Genomic DNA, 17,752 nt, shown 5'->3' on the forward strand with positions numbered 1-17,752 from the left:
CCAACTCTCCAAGATGCACTATTGCAACCCATAAGAGCAGGAGCCCAAAGACCCAAGCCACTCTCCCCTCTCTCCAAACAGTATAATTTGGAAAAGCTGTTAAGAGAGCCTATCGCCGATCAGTCTGGTGGCTAGCCGGCTTGGAGTGCCATGATCGCCACCCTTAACGTTAAACTCCAACTAAAGGAAGCCTAGCCTGCTATTAAAGACATTGCCTCAGATCCCTGTTGAAACAGATATAATCACCCTTGCACTGATCCACACCGCACACCGCCGCAAATCTAATTGGCCTCCAACTCAAGCCCGCGACACACCATTGTCTCCGTAAGCCAGCAACATTCCTCCTTTTTAAAAGCTATGCACCAGAACCCACAAAGCTCTCCACAACCGCCTCATGGAAGAGAAGGACAATGGAGAACACCCATTGCAGGCGAGAAACGAAGTCCTTGCCGCCCTTCCATGCAAATTCTACGGTTTGGTTTTTCTCTGCTCTGCAAGAAGTGGAGCGTCTAATGTGTTTTAAAGATTGTTTTAATTTCTCATAAATTTTATGTTTTAAGTAGTTGATTTCAAATGACCAGGTTTTTAGGAGTTGATTTCAAATTCATAAAATAACAACCCATTATCTATTTTTTTGTATGCACGACGCAATTTTAGTTATTAAATAATTTACATTCAGATCTTACCGTGTATTTTAATAATTTATTTTAACTTATATCGTTCAAACTGTATATGAAAATACACGACCCGCACTGAAAATACTCGGTCTATTTTTCTTCTTTTATACACTTTTTTATTAAAATTTCAAAATAAAAGGCCAAATAACTGGCAACAGACTAGTATTATATCAAGTAGAAATAAATAAAAAATAAAAGAATGATATGTCGTGTCGTGTATTGGACAATGTCAATAATTTTCCCAAAAATGTAAATACCTATTCTGGTTCAGGACAAAAAAAAAAGAGCAAAAAGAAAGGGAAGAAGAATGAATAATAAAAATCACAGGGTATCGCTCTCTTCTGTGAGTAGCTTTCTTCTCCACCACAATTAATCAGAGGTAACGACTATCTATATTTTCAATTCCATGTCTCTTCATTTCAGTCCGCTTATGAATCCTACTATTTAAGCCCTCATTTTCCATGCCCTCGCTGTTTCCTTTCATCTATTTCGCTCTCATCCTTAATAGATTCGGTTCAAGTTATAGGTAGCTGATTTTTTTACCTCTTTGTTTGTGAATTGTTGATTAGAGTGGTTCTGATGTTGTAGGGTTGGTTCTCGATCCCTGATATGTTGCTGGAATCCCTTTGATTCGCTAGGAGGAGGATATCAAGGGTTTTCCAGGTACTGACATTTGATTTTGGATGGTTACGATCGGTGGATTTGAACTTGTATAGGAATTCGGGGATTTTAGGGAGGAGAGATTGAGCTTCAAGAAGGAAGATTACCAGTTGGTATTTGATGGTACAGTAATTAGAATCTAGAGAAATTTCTAGGTATGTTTAGCTTGATTAGAGGGGTTTTCGCTTGTTCTATTATCTTAAATTTTGAATAAAACAACGTAAATAGGGGAGTAGCACCGTAGTCTATAGAAGGTGGCGATGGAAAAGGAGATGGTATTTGTTGAAGACAATGGTGGTTTAATTCTGGTGTCAGATGAGACTAACTCCGAAGGCCCCATATATATCAATATGGAAGATATGGAAGCCGAAGAGAGTGAAATTGATGGTCCAAGGATTGGACTTGAAGGTTATGCAGCAGAGAAAGCGGAGGGAAGTAATGTGGTTTTTTCAAGAGAAGGATCCCTTGTAAGGAAAGAGTCTAGAATGTCCACTACCTGCAATTGCAGTACCAAAAAACTCAAAGCTCGAGTTGCCATGATGGATTCCAACCCGGATAAGAAAGAGAAACTTTGGCAAGAGAAAAAGCTCAGTAGACAAGATAGGATTGAATTGGGCCGCTTGTTTCAGAGTGCTGTGAGTTCCCATGATTGGGAACTTGCAGAGAGTTTGATCTTGTCAGCTGATCCACAAACTCTAAATGATGCTCTCTGCACAACTCTGGATTCGATTTGGTTTTTGACCACACAGCAAGAGCTTTATGGGATAACTGGCTTAATTAAGAAAATCATTGTTAGTGGTGCATATGACTTTACAAGAGCTGCCTTGAGAACTTCATTTCTTGCTTCATGTGTCTCTGCCTGTCAGAGCCGAACAATGAGTCTTGCAGATACAGTCACTTTAATGGCCCAAAGGTAAGACCGCTAAGTGTAGCAATTTTACAAGAATAAAAATTCCGCGTTTAGCTATTCTCTTTTACAAGTCCTGCGGGTTCTTTTACTGAAAAACTGTAGCGAATAAGATTATTGAAACCGTGTGCTGATAGTTACTGTAATGCTATAGGAACCAAAGTTATAACTTCCTTCCCTGTGCAAAATGGTTATCCAAAGTGTTGAAAAAACCCCCTCTGTTTCGCCTACAAATGTATTCCGTGTATACTTTTTTTATTCTGCTTATTTATATCCTTGAATCATTTAGCGTGCAATGCACATTTTTTCTCTTCATCCTTGTAGTGACCTTTCATTTTTCTCTCTTGTTTTTTTTTTCTTTATGCCTTATGTTTTGATAGATTGCACGAGCGTCTACAGGAATGCAATGGAGATGAGGTCTTAAAGGCAGAGGCTGGTGCTAAGGTTCAAAAATTTACTGAATGGGCTTTGAAATGTATAGGCTTCCATTCTCGTTGTCAGGGTAATAAAGATAGGGTTAATAGCAGCTCAGGTGTTGAAATTCAACTCCAGTTATCTGCATTTAAGATATTTCTAGATATTGCTGGTAACCAGCTATCTGGGAAAGACTTCACGGAGGCCTTTGATGCTGCTTGCTTTCCCCTAACTCTCTTCTCTACTTCTTTCTATCCTGGCTGGGCTTCTGGGATATCAGCAACTGCAATTCAAGGTCTGCTGGGTATACTGGTGGAGGGGGGTGCAGACAATGTTAATCAGTGTTTCCTTGAAGCCTCTCGTTTTGGGAGTACAGAGCTTGTGCGCATCTTATTGCAGGTGATACTAGTATTTCATCCAAACATCATGATATTTTTTAAGTTGGCTAAGCTTTTAGATGTTATTTTTTTCCACTAGTACTTGGATGTTATGGTTGTCATACTAATGTTTTGCACCCAGAAGGCTGTAAAGTATATTACTACATCGTAGCAAAAAAAAAAAAAATACAATAAGCACACCATCGGGGGACCTTAGAGATAAGGTTGGCATTATCATGCTAATTTACGAGGATGCCATTTCCATACAAGCTAAAACTGGATGTAAGAACAGTAGGTAAGCAAGGGTTCAGTGCAGAATCTCAAAGGCATAATCTAGATTAGCAATTTTAGGTGTTTCCTTTTGTTTTCTGCAGGATAGAAGGTATATGTGAAACTTTATGATCTTGACACTTTATCTGCTTCTTTCCCTTAACACCTATAAAAAAAAAGGAAAAAAGAAAAAGAAGTCTTAAGCATCCGGTTAAGATCGATGTAAACCAGCCCATTATATATATGATTCAATATGCCAACTATTAAACAACTTATTGGAAACACAAGACAACCAATCAAAAATGTCATGGAAAGAATAAAAAAGAATGATAAGTAAAAACTAAAGGAGTTATTGGTTGGATCAGGAATAAAGTTCAGAGTATATACTGGTCTAAGGTCGTTCCTAGTAAGGTGGTTTCTTAGTGTAATATAATGAATTCTTAGACATTTTCTCTGACTGTTATCAGAACATGACAGGAGCAGAATGTAAAAGGGTAAGCAGAAACAAAGGATTATTCTTTTTTTCTCTTATGAATGAACAAATTATATTTATGTAACTGTATAGATAACTTATACTGAACGGCTCAGCTCAATTCGGCACTGTTCATTAGTTGATGATCAGTGGATTGGGGAATAGTATATAGGAATTGTATATCTTTTTCAAGTTTATTTGTAACCAATGGAATGTACTGATTTTATAACTAGTAGACCTGTTTTTACTTTAAATATTGTACCTTATTGTTTGGTTTCACATCTCATTGATTTTATTTAACCAGTTCCTGGTTATTTTTCTCCCGTTTCTTCTTTTACTTATATTTGTAGATCTGGACCATCGAAATATTCATCCACAAAAACTTTGTTTTATTGTTGCTAGCATTGTGTTCAAATGTATTTTTGTACTATGAACTGCCTATGTATCAAATCCTGGCAAATTTTGATAAGAAGATCTTGTTTGAATGTTTGCTTTATGGCCAATCATCAATGCATTCTGTTGTCTCATCTCTCCTTGGTATCTGGGTTTGTTTTGGTAGATTGCACAACGGAACAGTTTGGATGTGGACGTTGACCTGGCTTTGGGTTTTGCATCTCACTACTGCAAGATTGGTACTATGGAATGTCTTGTTGAAGAGGGTAATGCCATAGCCTTCTTGGGCCCTTTGATGAGAGCTGCAGAGAGGGGTTGTATGCAGGTGGTTGAGTGGTTTGTGAATAGGGGTTGCCGAGACATGGAGCTATGCCTTGCTCTGACAGCTGCAACATCTAGCAGCCAAGTTGATGTTGCTGCCTATCTCCTTCCTCATGTTCCCCATCATGTTCTTTCAGCACTAAGCATTGAAATTCTGAAGGCTGCTGGTGAAAGAAGTGGTGGGTCTCTTGATGGTGTTGCATTTCTTCTCCATTCTGACTTCTTAGGAGACCCTGCAGCTACCTATGCTGTTGCCGATAATATTGCTCGGTCTGACGACGAGGGTGTAACTCATGAGCTAAGGGCATTTCTTAGAAAGAATTGGTCCGAGGAAGCCTTCTTGGATGGAAGAAAAGAGGAACAAGAGCATTACATGAACTTTATGAGGATTTTAAAGTGGGGTGGATCTCCTATATGCTTAAGAGATCTTCCAGCCCCACTGAGGATAACAATTGCTTACCTGCCACTGTATAGGGAATGTGTCAAGGCAGGGGGCTGTTTGTTGTCACAAAGGCTGAGAGGGCAGCTTATTGAAGCTGTGAGAACGCTTGGTGGTGGGGTCTTAGAAGGGGTGAGCCAGTGCAAAGAGCTCTTAGCTTTTCTGGAGCACCATCTTCCTCCGTTTTTTCTTCAACCACCGAGCATTGTGTAGCAAGATTTCTTCCCAATATTTTGGTTTTTGCTTCTGTATTGTATCTCACGATCTGGCATATGTAATGAATAATAACATGTTAGCTCGGTCAGGTGACAAAGCTGAGAATCTGACATTTGCTAATTTTCCGTATATTCAATTTAGATTACTGCACATCTACATGAACGTATTCTAGGGTTCTGAATGTGTATTGATGTATCATTTGTGATACAGTCAACTAAGCAGTTGAAAAATCATGGGCTTGTATTTCCGACTAGGCGACTACAGTTATATATAACATTCATACTAGCCTCAATCCATTTCATTATGTTGATTACCGGTTGAATGATGGCAGGTTTACAAGGACAGTGGCCCCCAAGTTCAAACAGCAATTGGAATGCTGCAACAGCATACTGAGATGGGCACTCATCAGTCATCACTTGCTAAGTCTTGTGTTTAGAGTAGACATGCCCGAGCATCATCAGAGATGTGAATGAATAAAATCAATAAATCATATCACACCTCTTTTTTCTTGTATATCAAGGCCCTTTAACTTTTTAGAAATTTGTTAATACATGTCTTTTAGGTAAATGATAATAATAGGGTACCACTTGTAATTAGAAATGATGAAAAGGTGAAGCCCATTATTAAAGCCCAACACTCAATCTTATCAAAATGCAAGCGATTGTAATGGATAAGAACCTAGAAGATTCAACTATAACTCCTCCATATTTATTTAAGAAATATTTGATACCTCGTCAAATATTGAAAATAAATTTTTCGCACACCCTTATTATACACGCTCTATACCCACCACTTTAAGTAAATATCAAGTGTCAATTTTCTTAACAAACTTATAATTCTAATATTATAAATAATTTTTGGCATTTACTTTGGTGGTGGGCATGGGATGGACGACAAATTTACTTCCTCCTGCGCTATGTATCAAAACCTTCAACACTTGATTAAATCTTGATAAAATAGTCCCTACTCCCTAAAAACGACACTGGACCATTACTCAGTCAGCAACACGACCAACAACCCCAACCTTATCAAAACCGTCGCTCAAGGAGGAGAGATAACAAGCCAACAAATTCAAGACAAACTAAACAAAACAACCAAAAAAAGAAAAAGAAAGATGACTCAGGCCTAGGCCCAAAGAGGACCCAGGCTCTGGACCTCTGGTCATACCCAAGGTCCGGACCGAAAGGTTGAGATGGTGGCCCTACCACTACCGCCAGCTGTTGACCAAAACGTGTCCAGTCCTTGTCTACACGAAGTAAACCCACCATGAACCACAACCACACCGCGGTTTCGACCCGGATTCGAAAAACCCAGGCAGCCAATCGACGTACTCTCTCCTTAGGAATGACACTGCAACTCCACGCCTCTCCGCCGAACGACCGCCGGCCACACTTGGCTGACACCCTAATCCTTGCCAGTTGAAGCATCTAAGCCACCCAATTTTACGGCGCTCTCGATGAAAAGGTGAAGTCTTTGTTGCACATGATAATGGGTATTAGGTCGCCTCTTTTTACATCAAATTGATATAATGGTCGCTCATTTTTCATGAAAATGAATAATACAATAAGAAACAACAATTGTATTATTTGTATCAACGCATGCCTCACATATGCCACTATAAAATGTAAGGACTTTCGAAATCTCGAGACGAATTCATGTCAATATTCATTTCGAAATGTTTTTTTTTCCGATAATAGATTGGGATATATACTCAACCAAATATCAGCCGGACTGATACCTGTGGGGGAGTTTTACGCTCACTCTTACCAACTCGATCTCTTGTGATCTACTGTCATGTTTTCGCAAGATGGAGCCAATGTGAAATGCAAATAAAATCTCAACTAATTACGAACTTTGGATTAGTACAAAATGCGGTTGTATTGAACATGTTGGTGAGAAGAGAATTACAAAATTGTACGATGAACAAAACTCAAAAGAGGAGACATTAATAAAGAAATGCGCAGCATCCAAGGAAACACGATTTTAGTTTACTTACACTGTATAAGTCAAATCCCTCACATTGGAAGGCATGAAAGCCAAGATCATAAGCACTGCTAGAATGCCAATGGGTAGAAATAGCAACATGAAAGGCGGGGGAGGTAATGGTGGAAGTATCAAAGGAAGGATCAGCAGAGTCGCCGTGAGGCATACAAGCAAGAGCAAGGACTCGAGGCTAAAGTAGCTTGCTGGAATCAGTCTTCTGCTGCTACCCCTACCGTGTGATAGTGATCGACGATACAATAAAGATGATCTCTGATGATAATGTTGATGGTCTAGACCTACATTATGTCCTTCGTCCCCTTGGGGTCTTGCTTTGACATCCATATTAAGGCAACTTGAACAATGAGCTTGCAAATCAATAAAGCCTTTCGAAAGTCTCGCGTCTGCTTCAGGAACTTCAAATTTCATTTATACTAGTCCTTGGCAGCCCGCCCCCCAAAAGTGAAATTCCAGACCAAAACTCAAAAGTCTCTAATCCAGAAATGATGCCGGTTTTATACAAATCTGATATGACAATAATGCGCAATGCTCCACATGCAGAGATCAGTAATCCATTTGCGAAAGCTGAGTAATACAATCAATCAACAAGGAACCATAAATTCTCTTTTCTAATAAATATGAATCAGACTGATCCTTGATGCTTCTAGGACGTGAACAAACTTGAACGCGTACTAGATCCAAACCCCAAATCACAAGAAAACGTCACTGATTCCTCAGGTTTTTAATGGACAAACCATGATACGCCGTCCCTGAAAAGCCAACTGCAGAGAAAATTTCAATCAAAACCAGCATTGAAAGCGAAATCATTGAATCAGAGAGCATATGCTATTTAGCGGCGATCTGCATACTGGCAATCAAGTCTAAAATGCAGGTGTGGCAAAAATTTATTTCTAAAGTTTATGCCTTGTGCCTGAAACAAGCCTAAATATAGAGAGAAAAGGAGGACACCATGTAATTCACAAATTCAAACTGTTGCGTTTTCATCGATGAGAGTCAGTTTTTTTCTGGTTATAAAAGCAAAGCAATGATATAAAGCTGTGAACAGAAAAAGAGTATTATAAGAGGCCAGGAGTGTTGATACCTGTTATTGTGTGGTGTTGTCTGATTAGGGTGATCTTGGTGATAAAAGAATTTCCAAATGAGGCAGCAAGAAAGAGAGGTGGTCTTCTTTTGCATTTCAGCCACAAAGCTCTCCCAGAAAACTGCTGTTTCTCTTCTTGTCAGATTGAAAGATTGCAGAAGATTAAATTCATGAGAGGAGGTTTGAATTCTGAAACGGGTTGTTTCCAGGTTCAATTAACTAGAGATTTATTTTGATAGAGAGAAAATGAATCAGGGAAAGGAAGAAGAAAGGAAATAATATATGAATTCTTTGTATTATTATTACCAGCCATCCTTTGATGATTATTATTATGTTGAAATGTACAGACAAAGAGAGAAGGGGGGAGGGAAATGAGGTTTGGTTCAGTGAATTCCATATTCAAGTGGGGGCTTTGCTGACATGCAAGTTGCTGGTTTTGGAAAATCAGGGGGATGTGTCCCCCAAGGTTCTTCACCCCTAGACACTCTCTCTCTCTCTCTCTCTCTCTCTCTCTCTCAAATAAATAAAAAGACTCTTCTTCTCTCTACGGCAGCTAATTCAAACCGGACCAATATTCATTTTATATATTGTTTCTTCAAAAAATGATATATTTTAAGAATAAATATTTTATTTTTTTTTGTATCTGCGATATTTCTCCGATATTTATGATATATCCGATATATTTTCGATATTTTAGAAAAATATTTGAAATTTTCACTGAAAAGAATTTATTTCAACTTGAGGATGTCTCAGACTCTCGGAGATATGTTTTTGATTAATTAACCACCTCGAGCCTCGAGGTATATCAAAAAAAAAAACTAGAAGGTAGTCCATCAATCGGTTAATTTTTCATAAAAAATATCCGGATGAGGATTAAAGGCTCAAGTCTTAACTAAAAAGAGTGTAGTCATATCAGTGATAAGTGTTCTTTTTGACTTTGAGGAAATCCAAAATAAAAGATTACAGAGTAGTGTCATAAAAGTCATAAGAGGATATCCATAATTCTATGAAGTTAATTATCAATTTAGTTATCTTATTTACGATTATGGTCATGGAGAAGTATATGATCAATTATCGAGTTGAATTCATCTTTATTATTCATTTCTCGGAGAAACTGTTGGCAGCTAAAAAATATATATGACTATCGTGTTAACTATTACAATTCTTACTGTATGATTTGTATATATTAGACAGAGTATTATAATTTTGTTGACCGTGCGTCTCTCTAATTGGAAAAGTTAGACCGAGAGAGAAGCTTGCCAGTCAACGGGATATTAGCGGGTCAAGAAGGTTTTCAAATTGAAAATTGGGGCTGAGGTGGCGGTGAAGACTATGGTGGTGGCGGGGAGGCTTTTGAAGAAGGCTTTCCCAGTTGGCCAGTTTTCAATTCTTGTATAAAGCAATTTATTATTCATGTTTTTACCATGATAAGTTTTTTAGTTAATTATAATTTATCAGTGTTAATATTAGTGTTAATGCCTTATTAAATATTATATTAAATGAATTGTTTTGAATCTAGGGTGCCTAGAATAAGTTTTGTCTCAGATCTCTTTAGAAGAAAGCCCAACTTCAGCATCTTACCTTTTCAGACTCGTATTCTAATTCAGACAAACAAAAGCAACCAAAGTAATTTTTGACTTGCTTTGTGTTTGAGTGCTTAATTGATTTGACCTGTTGATTATTCATATTGGTTTCTACTTTTCTTTTTTCTTAAAAATAAATATAATTATATTCGTCTAACATATAAGTACCCACCACTAGCCCTGTGTTATTTGATTTATCCTAAGATGTTTTATATTTATAATTGTGAGGTCGCGAGTTTGACTTATAATAGATTCGTTGTAGTATTTTAGTTATTTATTTGATAAATAAAATTAAAATACCAATAACTAAAGTCTAATTCATGCGTCTTCTCATCCAATTTTGCCTTCTTAAAGAGAAAATGCTAGGGGTGGGTACGAGACGGGATGGGACGGGACGGAGCTCATCCCACGTCCCGTCCCACTCTTTTGAATCGAGACGGGATCGGAACGGGACGAGGGTTTTTAAGAATGCATCTCACTCGGGATTAATCCCGGTTGGGACATGACGAGATCGGGACAGGAAGAGATAAATCCCACCTTTTTATGAAGTTAAATAAAAACCTATATTTTTATTTTTTTCATAACAAAGTAACATTTAATAATGAAATTTTAACAAAAATAATGCATATTATGTTCAAAATATTATAAATTACCATTATTATTTGAGTGAATATAATTTTAGAGTTATTAAGAACATAAATTAGTTTCATTTTGATACAAATATATAAGAATTTTTAAGTTTTCATTAAATGTGGGACGAGACGGGACGAAGCGGGATATAAATTATTCGTCTCACGTCCCATCCCACTAGAATGAAGCGGGACGGGATTGAGATTTCCGTTTTTTATGCCCACCCCTAGAAAATACAACTTTGAATCAAACGACACGTGCAAGACAACAAACCCTTTCCAGCGGTGGTGGCAGGAGAAACAAATGTGTTTGGGAGCACAAAATCTGGTTTTCTTAGAATGCTGAAGGAGATGGTGTGAAATACTCATAATTTGGCTTTTAATTGTATCACGGGTAGAATACATAAGAAGTTATATTGTCGGACTGTTATAACTAATTACAAGGGTAAAATTACATAGTTAATACAACTTATGGGTAAACTTCTTAATCTTATGGGTAGGGGCGGATCCAAAGGCTAAGAGTGGTTGGGCTTGAATTTTGGCAAAAAAAAAACATAGGTATATACATTTTTTTTTGGTAATCAACAATTAAACACCAAAGCTTTCCCATGTTTTAAAACTCTCGGCTCCTCTCGGTCTCTTAGTCTCTCTATTAACTGGTACGTCATCTCTATCAATTTCCAAGTCCATCTCAGTCTCTCACCATCATGAATTCTACTTCTCCCTCAATCTTCTTCTCTTTTTGGTAAACATATTGTAAGTATAATCAATAGATTATTTTCAATTTGAGGAGAACTATTAATTGAGTTTTCTTATTTTATATGATTTTGTTATAGTTTGTCTCTAATTTTGTTGGGTTTTTTCTTAGAATCCCTGAGACAGAGGCAGACATGGAGTGAGATGAATCAAACATTGCTGTAGTGGTTTTTGGGTTGTCAGCATTCAAATACTGAATTGGGAATTTGAATATGTTTTTCTTTTTGGTATGAAGTCTAAGCTTTGTTTGATGATTATTACTAAATTTTATTCATAATCTTATTAATTTACGGTAGTCTAATTTTAGTCTTTTAGGTTTTATCACAATTAATTTGATATTGTTGTATTGGTATGGTAATTGCTAGTGTGTTTGCCTACATTTTGTCTAATATTGCTACTGTGTTTGCCTACTGGTATGATTATGTTTTTCCTAGTATGAACTCTAATATTTTTTTTACTTGATAGGAAACATAAGCCCATCCTAACTCTATTCATGTATCCGCTAATTAGGGGTGTTAATCGGTTTGAATGGTTCGGTTTATAGGTGATACCGAACACCAAACCGTTCTATTTATTCGGTTTGGTTCGGTTTGGTTTTTCACTTTTTTTTTCAAAAACCAATTGTGTTCGGTTTGGTTCGGTTTGGTTTTTCTCTGGTTTATATCGGTTTTTCTTTCGGTTATTTTGTAAAGAAAATCAGAGTTTCTTTCCTTTTCTATCTACTTGATTCTTAACGAAATAAAAAGAACATGCGGACAGATTTGCAAAATTCTATTTACAAGATATAGTTGCTTCACAAATGCATACAATTGCAAAAAGCCACTAAACAAGTTATACCACATTAGTAGGCATGTTGTCGTTCCAATATCTAAAATTCAAAATATTAAATTTTGACCGTCAGATGTGATCAACATATTTAAATAAGGATATGGTAAAAAATTCATCTAATGTTGATAATATTTGGGTCTCGATCGATGTGGTCAACATTAACTTAATTTCATCTAATTAAGTGAATTTGTTCTTACCCCCTCCTTCTTGACTAGTTTTTGTGGATTTTTTCATGCACACACTCTCACATATATGTGATGTAGCAGCTCGCGTAAAATTTTCAAAAATTTTACGTTCCAGGGATAAGGCTACCCATAGGGGATAATAAGCGTATAAAGGGTTGAACGCCTCGATCGGGACACAAACGTTATCGAAAATATGTGATTTTTTTACCATAACCATATTTCACAATACGTAACGCATCATGCGGACATATTTGCAAAATTCTATTTATAATATATAGTTGCTTCACAAATGCATACATTTGCAAAAAGCCACTAAACAAGTTATACCACATTAGTAGGCATGTTGTGGTTCCAATGTCTAAAATTCAAAATATTAAATTTTGACCGTCATATGTGATCAGCATATTTAAATAAGGATATCGTAAAAAATTCATCTAATGTTGATAATATTTGGGTCTCGATCGATGTGGTCAACATTAACTTAATTTCATCTAATTAAGTGAATTTGTTCTTACCCCCTCCTTCTTGACTAGTTTTGGTGGATTTTTTCATGCACACACTCTCACATATATGTGATGTAGCAGCTAGTGTAAAATTTTCAAAAATTTTACGTTCCATGGATAAGGCTACCCATAGGTGATAATAAGCGTAAAAAGGGTTGACCGCCTCGATCGGGACACAAACGTTATCAAAAATATGTGATTTTTTTACCATAACCATATTTCACTATACGTAACGCATCATGTGGAAAAATTTGCAAAATTCTATTTATAAGATATAGTTGCTTCACAACTGCATACATTTGCAATAAAACCACTAAACAAGTTATACCACATTAGTAGACATGTTGTGGTTCCAATATCTAAAATTCAAATTATGAAATTTCGACCGTCGGATGTGATCAGCATATATAAATACATATATGGTAAAAAATTCACTGAATTTTGATAAAGTTTGGGTCTCGATCGATGTGGTCAACATTAACTTAATTTCATCTAATTAAGTGAATTTGTTCTTACCCCCTCCTTCTTGACTAGTTTTGGTGGATTTTTTCATGCACACACTCTCACATATATGTGATGTAGCAGCTCGTGTAAAATTTTCAAAAATTTTACGTTCCAGGGATAAGGCTACCCATAGGGGATAATAAGCGTAAAAAGGGTTGACCGCCTCGATCGGGACACAACCGTTATCGAAAATATGTGATTTTTTTACTATAACCATATTTCACTATACGTAACACATCATGCGGACAAATTTGCAAAATTCTATTTATAAGATATAGTTGCTTCACAACTGCATACATTTGCAAAAAGACCACTAAACAAGTTATACCACATTAGTAGACATGTTGTGGTTCCAATATCTAAAATTCAAATTATGAAGTTTCGACCGTCGGATGTGATCAGCATATATAAATACATATATGGTAAAAAATTCACCGAATTTTGATAAAGTTTGGGTCTCGATCGATAACATATTTAATTATGTATATTAAAAATATCTATAAATAATATAATTTCTTTATAATATATATATATTCGGTTTTTCGGTTCGGTTTCGGTTTCCAAACGTCCCAAACCAAAACCACACCAAATCTTTCGGTTTGGTGCGGTTTTTTTGCGGTTTGGTGCGGTTTTTTTTTTCTTCGGTTTTTTTCGGTTACGGTTCGGTTATGGTTCGGTTTTTTTTCGGTTTTCGGTTTTCAATTAACACCCCTACCGCTAATGTTTACCGAGACACAATTGTGTCAAAACAAAGCGAACTCACAAATTTTAGTGGGGGCACATGCCCTCACTTGTCCTATTTGGGCTCCGCCAATGCTTTTGAGTTAAGTTTAGGTCCTTTGGATCAGAATAGCAATGGAACATAAGGGGATGAGATTGGCCACCTCGCAGGTTGGATAAAAGGAGGAGACACCCTTATCATGTGAAGATGTATCCGACGTACTTAAAAAACAATATAAACGTCTATATTTTAAATTTTAAATTTTAAATCTTAGTCGTTAATTTGGAAAAGCCGAAGCTCTAATCATAAGAACTGGAACGGTCTTCTATGATGGTATACTCATCTACTTGAAAAAAAATGGATAATTAATTTTGAATGTGTTTTGTTCTGGAATAAATGATAATTGATTTGAAATGAGAAAATAACAGGGTGGGAAAATGGAGGGCAAGTGGAGCAGAAGGTGTAGTGCAATTTATCCGACAACAGGCCCGCCGGGGTGGGAGATAGGAAATTATGATGCAGCGGCATCAGAGCATGTGGCATGTGATGTGGACCATTGAATGCTCTAATCTTCTTATTACCCACCATCTCTAAATTCATTTCAGATCAATGCATCTCTTAATTCCAATTGCAGTGCAAGCATCTGCATGTATCACGTAAATCTTTCTTTTTCCATTCAACACGCCTTCAGGGCTAACTGAATTTACCCAATTCCCATCCTTCAATTCTGTCCTCGCCTAGATGCACCCCCTTTCCTTGATTTGAATTTCAAGTATCCGATTCCTTGCACTTTCATGCTCCACCCACTTCCCTTCTCATCACACTGGCAGCACCCTATCTGGCCCATTTGGCTTCAGCAAACAAATTGTTTTTTTTTCCTTGACCTTTTTCATTGTATGAATCACACGGTACATACGTTACCATTTTGAGTTAAACACACTTGTCATTTCAAGTAAGTACACATTTTGAAAGTGATTTTGCTATACTCTATGGCAAGTCCAAATTCTTTCAATAACTCAAAAAAGAAAGACCAAACTTCACCTTTTGGAGTAAGATTTTAGAATCTCCATGATTTCCAGATCATTGAGGGACATAGTCAAATCCATTAATGTTCAACGAAAAATACATCTTAATGACTTTTTTTAATGGAACCCACTGAATTTTTATAAAACAAATGTTTGAATAGTCATTACATACTCTTATATTGTTGTCGTGCAATAGACAAGAGATCTCGAGCCAAAACTCAAACTTAGTACATAACATATGTCTATTATTTGAGAACTATCACTAAAATGAAACATAAATAAAATAAAAAAGAACCTTATTCTACGACTTATAAAAACATAGCAATATGTTAGGAATAAATCTAAATCATATCATTACTCTTAAAAGGGTCATCATCAACAAAAAAAATCAGAGCTCGAAGGCCCATATCCAAAACCGGCCCAGTGAGGCTTGTTCTCTTTGCCTCCACCACGTCAGAACCAGCTCCACCACCGGAGGACTCCAATCACGATCTCAGAGCTTTATTGTTGGCGCCGAGAGTACTTCCCCAAGGCAACCACGAGCCCTGCAAAACACAATCTCTAGCGCCGCCTGATCTGGAGGCCGAGGTGTGTGCAGACCAACAAGCTCCCATCCGGCTTCATCCTTATTATGCTCGAACTACTTAGACCATAGTTTTCCTCAAGTCCTTATCATCCTTATCATGAAAATTTCCGTATCTAAGTCCAAATACAACACTTAGACCATAGTTTTCCTCAAATGTACGATACTCTCCAGGTATGACAGAGGTCGTATATCCTAGCATGCAGTCTATCCAAGTATGACATAAATTTAACATGAATGACTTATTATGTTCTAGAAAATAAGAGAATCATGCAAACCATTACTTTAGGTACAACAATAATTTAATTCACAACTCTTAATCACAAGAAGCTAAGTTGAATATATTGCAGGTACGCCTCAAATTCATCTTCTAATTACTAGATGCAAAGCCCTAAGGTAATCAATCAAGAACTTAAACATAAAGCATTAATTCAAATAATAACTAAGAATTCATCATAAAGAAACTATAAATTCATCAATAAAAACATCAAACTACATAAACAATCATGATAGGGCATCATTCTAACCCTAGAAAAAAGTTTTAACAAACCATAACTAACAAAAACATAAAAGAAAGGTATGGTGAAGATTGATGGATGGTGTCTACTCCTTAGGTGTCTACATTGTGCTCTCGAGACCTCCACCATATGAAATTCGTTGCTTCCTTATATATGGAAGATTATTGTTCATCTTTGACTTATGTTTCATTGTAAGACTTGGTTTTAGACTCCTGACTTGATATGTGTTGTGGTTAGGTTGAGATTTGACTAAATGTATGAGATGTTGTACGGTTAGATAATGTAGATCTACCTGTCTGGAAAAGGGCCTTCAAGTCTTCTATCTGCCTTGATCACCTGTAAAAAGCAACCAAGTCAGAAGTCACTGGTGTGCCGGCCTATGACTCTCTGACACCTAAGTTAGCAAGTATTAGGTTCTTAAGCTTGGGAGGTTAAGGACTCAAGATGACATTATCTTTTTTGGAGGTTTATGGGTCCGTTTCTAGGCCTTGGGAAGAGTGTAGCTCTTCCTCATATTCGATGTGGGAGGAAGCTGTGTGAAAAGGCAGGAAGCCGCCATGAGCAACCCATTTTTAGCCACTGTGGGCGGTGTAGGCGGTGGTTTCGGGGGACGCCGACTGCCAGTTCTTGGAGGTAGCAGTGGTGGAAGCAGTTTTCTCCTTTGGCCTTACTCGGAGGTTGGCCGGAAGTGAGGGAAATCTCGCCGGAAAAGTCCTCGAGCGAGGAGGTATTAACAATATGAAACGGGAAAATCTTGAAACATCTCATGTAAAAGTAGGAATCCATTTACTCTTTTCATTTTCATCTGAATCATTGACCTTGATGTGTTGAAATTGATGCATTTGTGCCATGAAACTTGAGCTATCCATGAATGCTAATGAACCCGGGCATGTCCAACCTCTGACCTCTCGTTACTCAAACGATCATAATTTCCTCTCAGAGTGTCAAAATAAAATAAACTTCCGCATCGTTCCAATAGTATAAGGCTAATGGTCTGATTTGATCAGTGACTCTCTTAGGCGGTCGGCAAAGTTAGATGTTATGCACATGCAAATTCTGACAATGAAGTTTATAATCGTTATTTAAAATTTGTTAGCTCATTTTAGCATTTTTTCTTATCTCTTTGACACAAACCTATAAACACACTAAAATAACATAAATCAATAATAAATTAGAGAACTAAACATATAAACAAAAGATATGATGCATAAAAATATAGAATAATATGAGCACATAAAAAATCTTCCCCGCTGCCACCACAAAAGAGAAGCTTCGCCAAGCTAGGGTCATCGCATCGATCCGTTGCGGCCCAAAAGGCCAAAACGCAACCGCATGGCAAAACAACAGAACGGTAAAGGAGAGACTTGTCAACCACCTGGAGCTGCTGTCAAGATCCCAACCTGCCGCTATAGTATGATCAACGCAAGGAAAGCGCAGCCGCTTAGGGGAAAACCTAGTTTTCCATTCACAAGGTCGCTCCAAAAAGAACGGAGGCCTCATAGTGTTTTCCTTTATAGGACGTCTTCTTGTTTTTGAAATCTTTTATACATCTTAATGACTCACCATAAGGGCCGTCACATTGGCTATTATTACCTACGTACTTCACAACACTTTTATTCAACTTTTTAAAAAGAGCGGTTTATGCGTATCCAAAACCTATATCACACGAACAAACATGGATACATGATT

At 37.1% G+C, this 17,752-nt stretch overlaps 2 protein-coding genes across 3 annotated transcripts; one reads left to right on the forward strand and one right to left on the reverse strand.

Moving 5' to 3' along the window:
* The first annotated feature begins 942 nt into the window (after positions 1-942).
* On the forward strand, positions 943-5,410 carry LOC126790094 (ankyrin repeat protein SKIP35). 2 transcript variants are annotated; one of them, XM_050516332.1, is made up of 4 exons: positions 943-1,056; positions 1,266-2,250; positions 2,625-3,057; positions 4,337-5,410. In XM_050516332.1, exons 2-4 carry the CDS (start codon positions 1,598-1,600, stop codon positions 5,141-5,143), a joined length of 1,893 nt encoding a protein of 630 aa, XP_050372289.1. In that variant the 5' UTR covers positions 943-1,056; positions 1,266-1,597; the 3' UTR covers positions 5,144-5,410. The 2 variants fall into 2 exon arrangements, with proteins under 2 accessions (XP_050372289.1, XP_050372224.1); XM_050516267.1 differs by lacking the exon at positions 943-1,056 and having other exon boundaries at positions 1,104-2,250.
* A 1,595-nt stretch (positions 5,411-7,005) lies between these two features.
* On the reverse strand, positions 7,006-8,586 carry LOC126791030 (protein AUXIN-REGULATED GENE INVOLVED IN ORGAN SIZE). The gene is made up of 2 exons (XM_050517424.1): positions 8,229-8,586; positions 7,006-7,908 (listed from the first exon to the last, which is right to left on the reverse strand). Exon 2 carries the CDS (start codon positions 7,553-7,555, stop codon positions 7,139-7,141), a length of 417 nt encoding a protein of 138 aa, XP_050373381.1. The 5' UTR covers positions 7,556-7,908; positions 8,229-8,586; the 3' UTR covers positions 7,006-7,138.
* Between the last annotated feature and the right edge of the window lie 9,166 nt (positions 8,587-17,752).

Source organism: Argentina anserina, chromosome 1 (assembly GCF_933775445.1).
Source record: "Argentina anserina chromosome 1, drPotAnse1.1, whole genome shotgun sequence".
NCBI classification, from domain to species: Eukaryota; Viridiplantae; Streptophyta; class Magnoliopsida; order Rosales; family Rosaceae; genus Argentina; species Argentina anserina.

Coding starts and splice junctions, on each gene's coding strand:
- LOC126790094 (XM_050516332.1), top strand. CDS start 1,598: ATGGAAAAGGAGATGGTATTTGTTGAAGACAATGGTGGTTTAATTCTG. Junction 2,251..2,624: donor GTCACTTTAATGGCCCAAAG/GTAAGACCGCTA, acceptor ATGTTTTGATAG/ATTGCACGAGCGTCTACAGG. Junction 3,058..4,336: donor TTGTGCGCATCTTATTGCAG/GTGATACTAGTA, acceptor TTGTTTTGGTAG/ATTGCACAACGGAACAGTTT.
- LOC126791030 (XM_050517424.1), bottom strand. CDS start 7,555: ATGAAATTTGAAGTTCCTGAAGCAGACGCGAGACTTTCGAAAGGCTTT.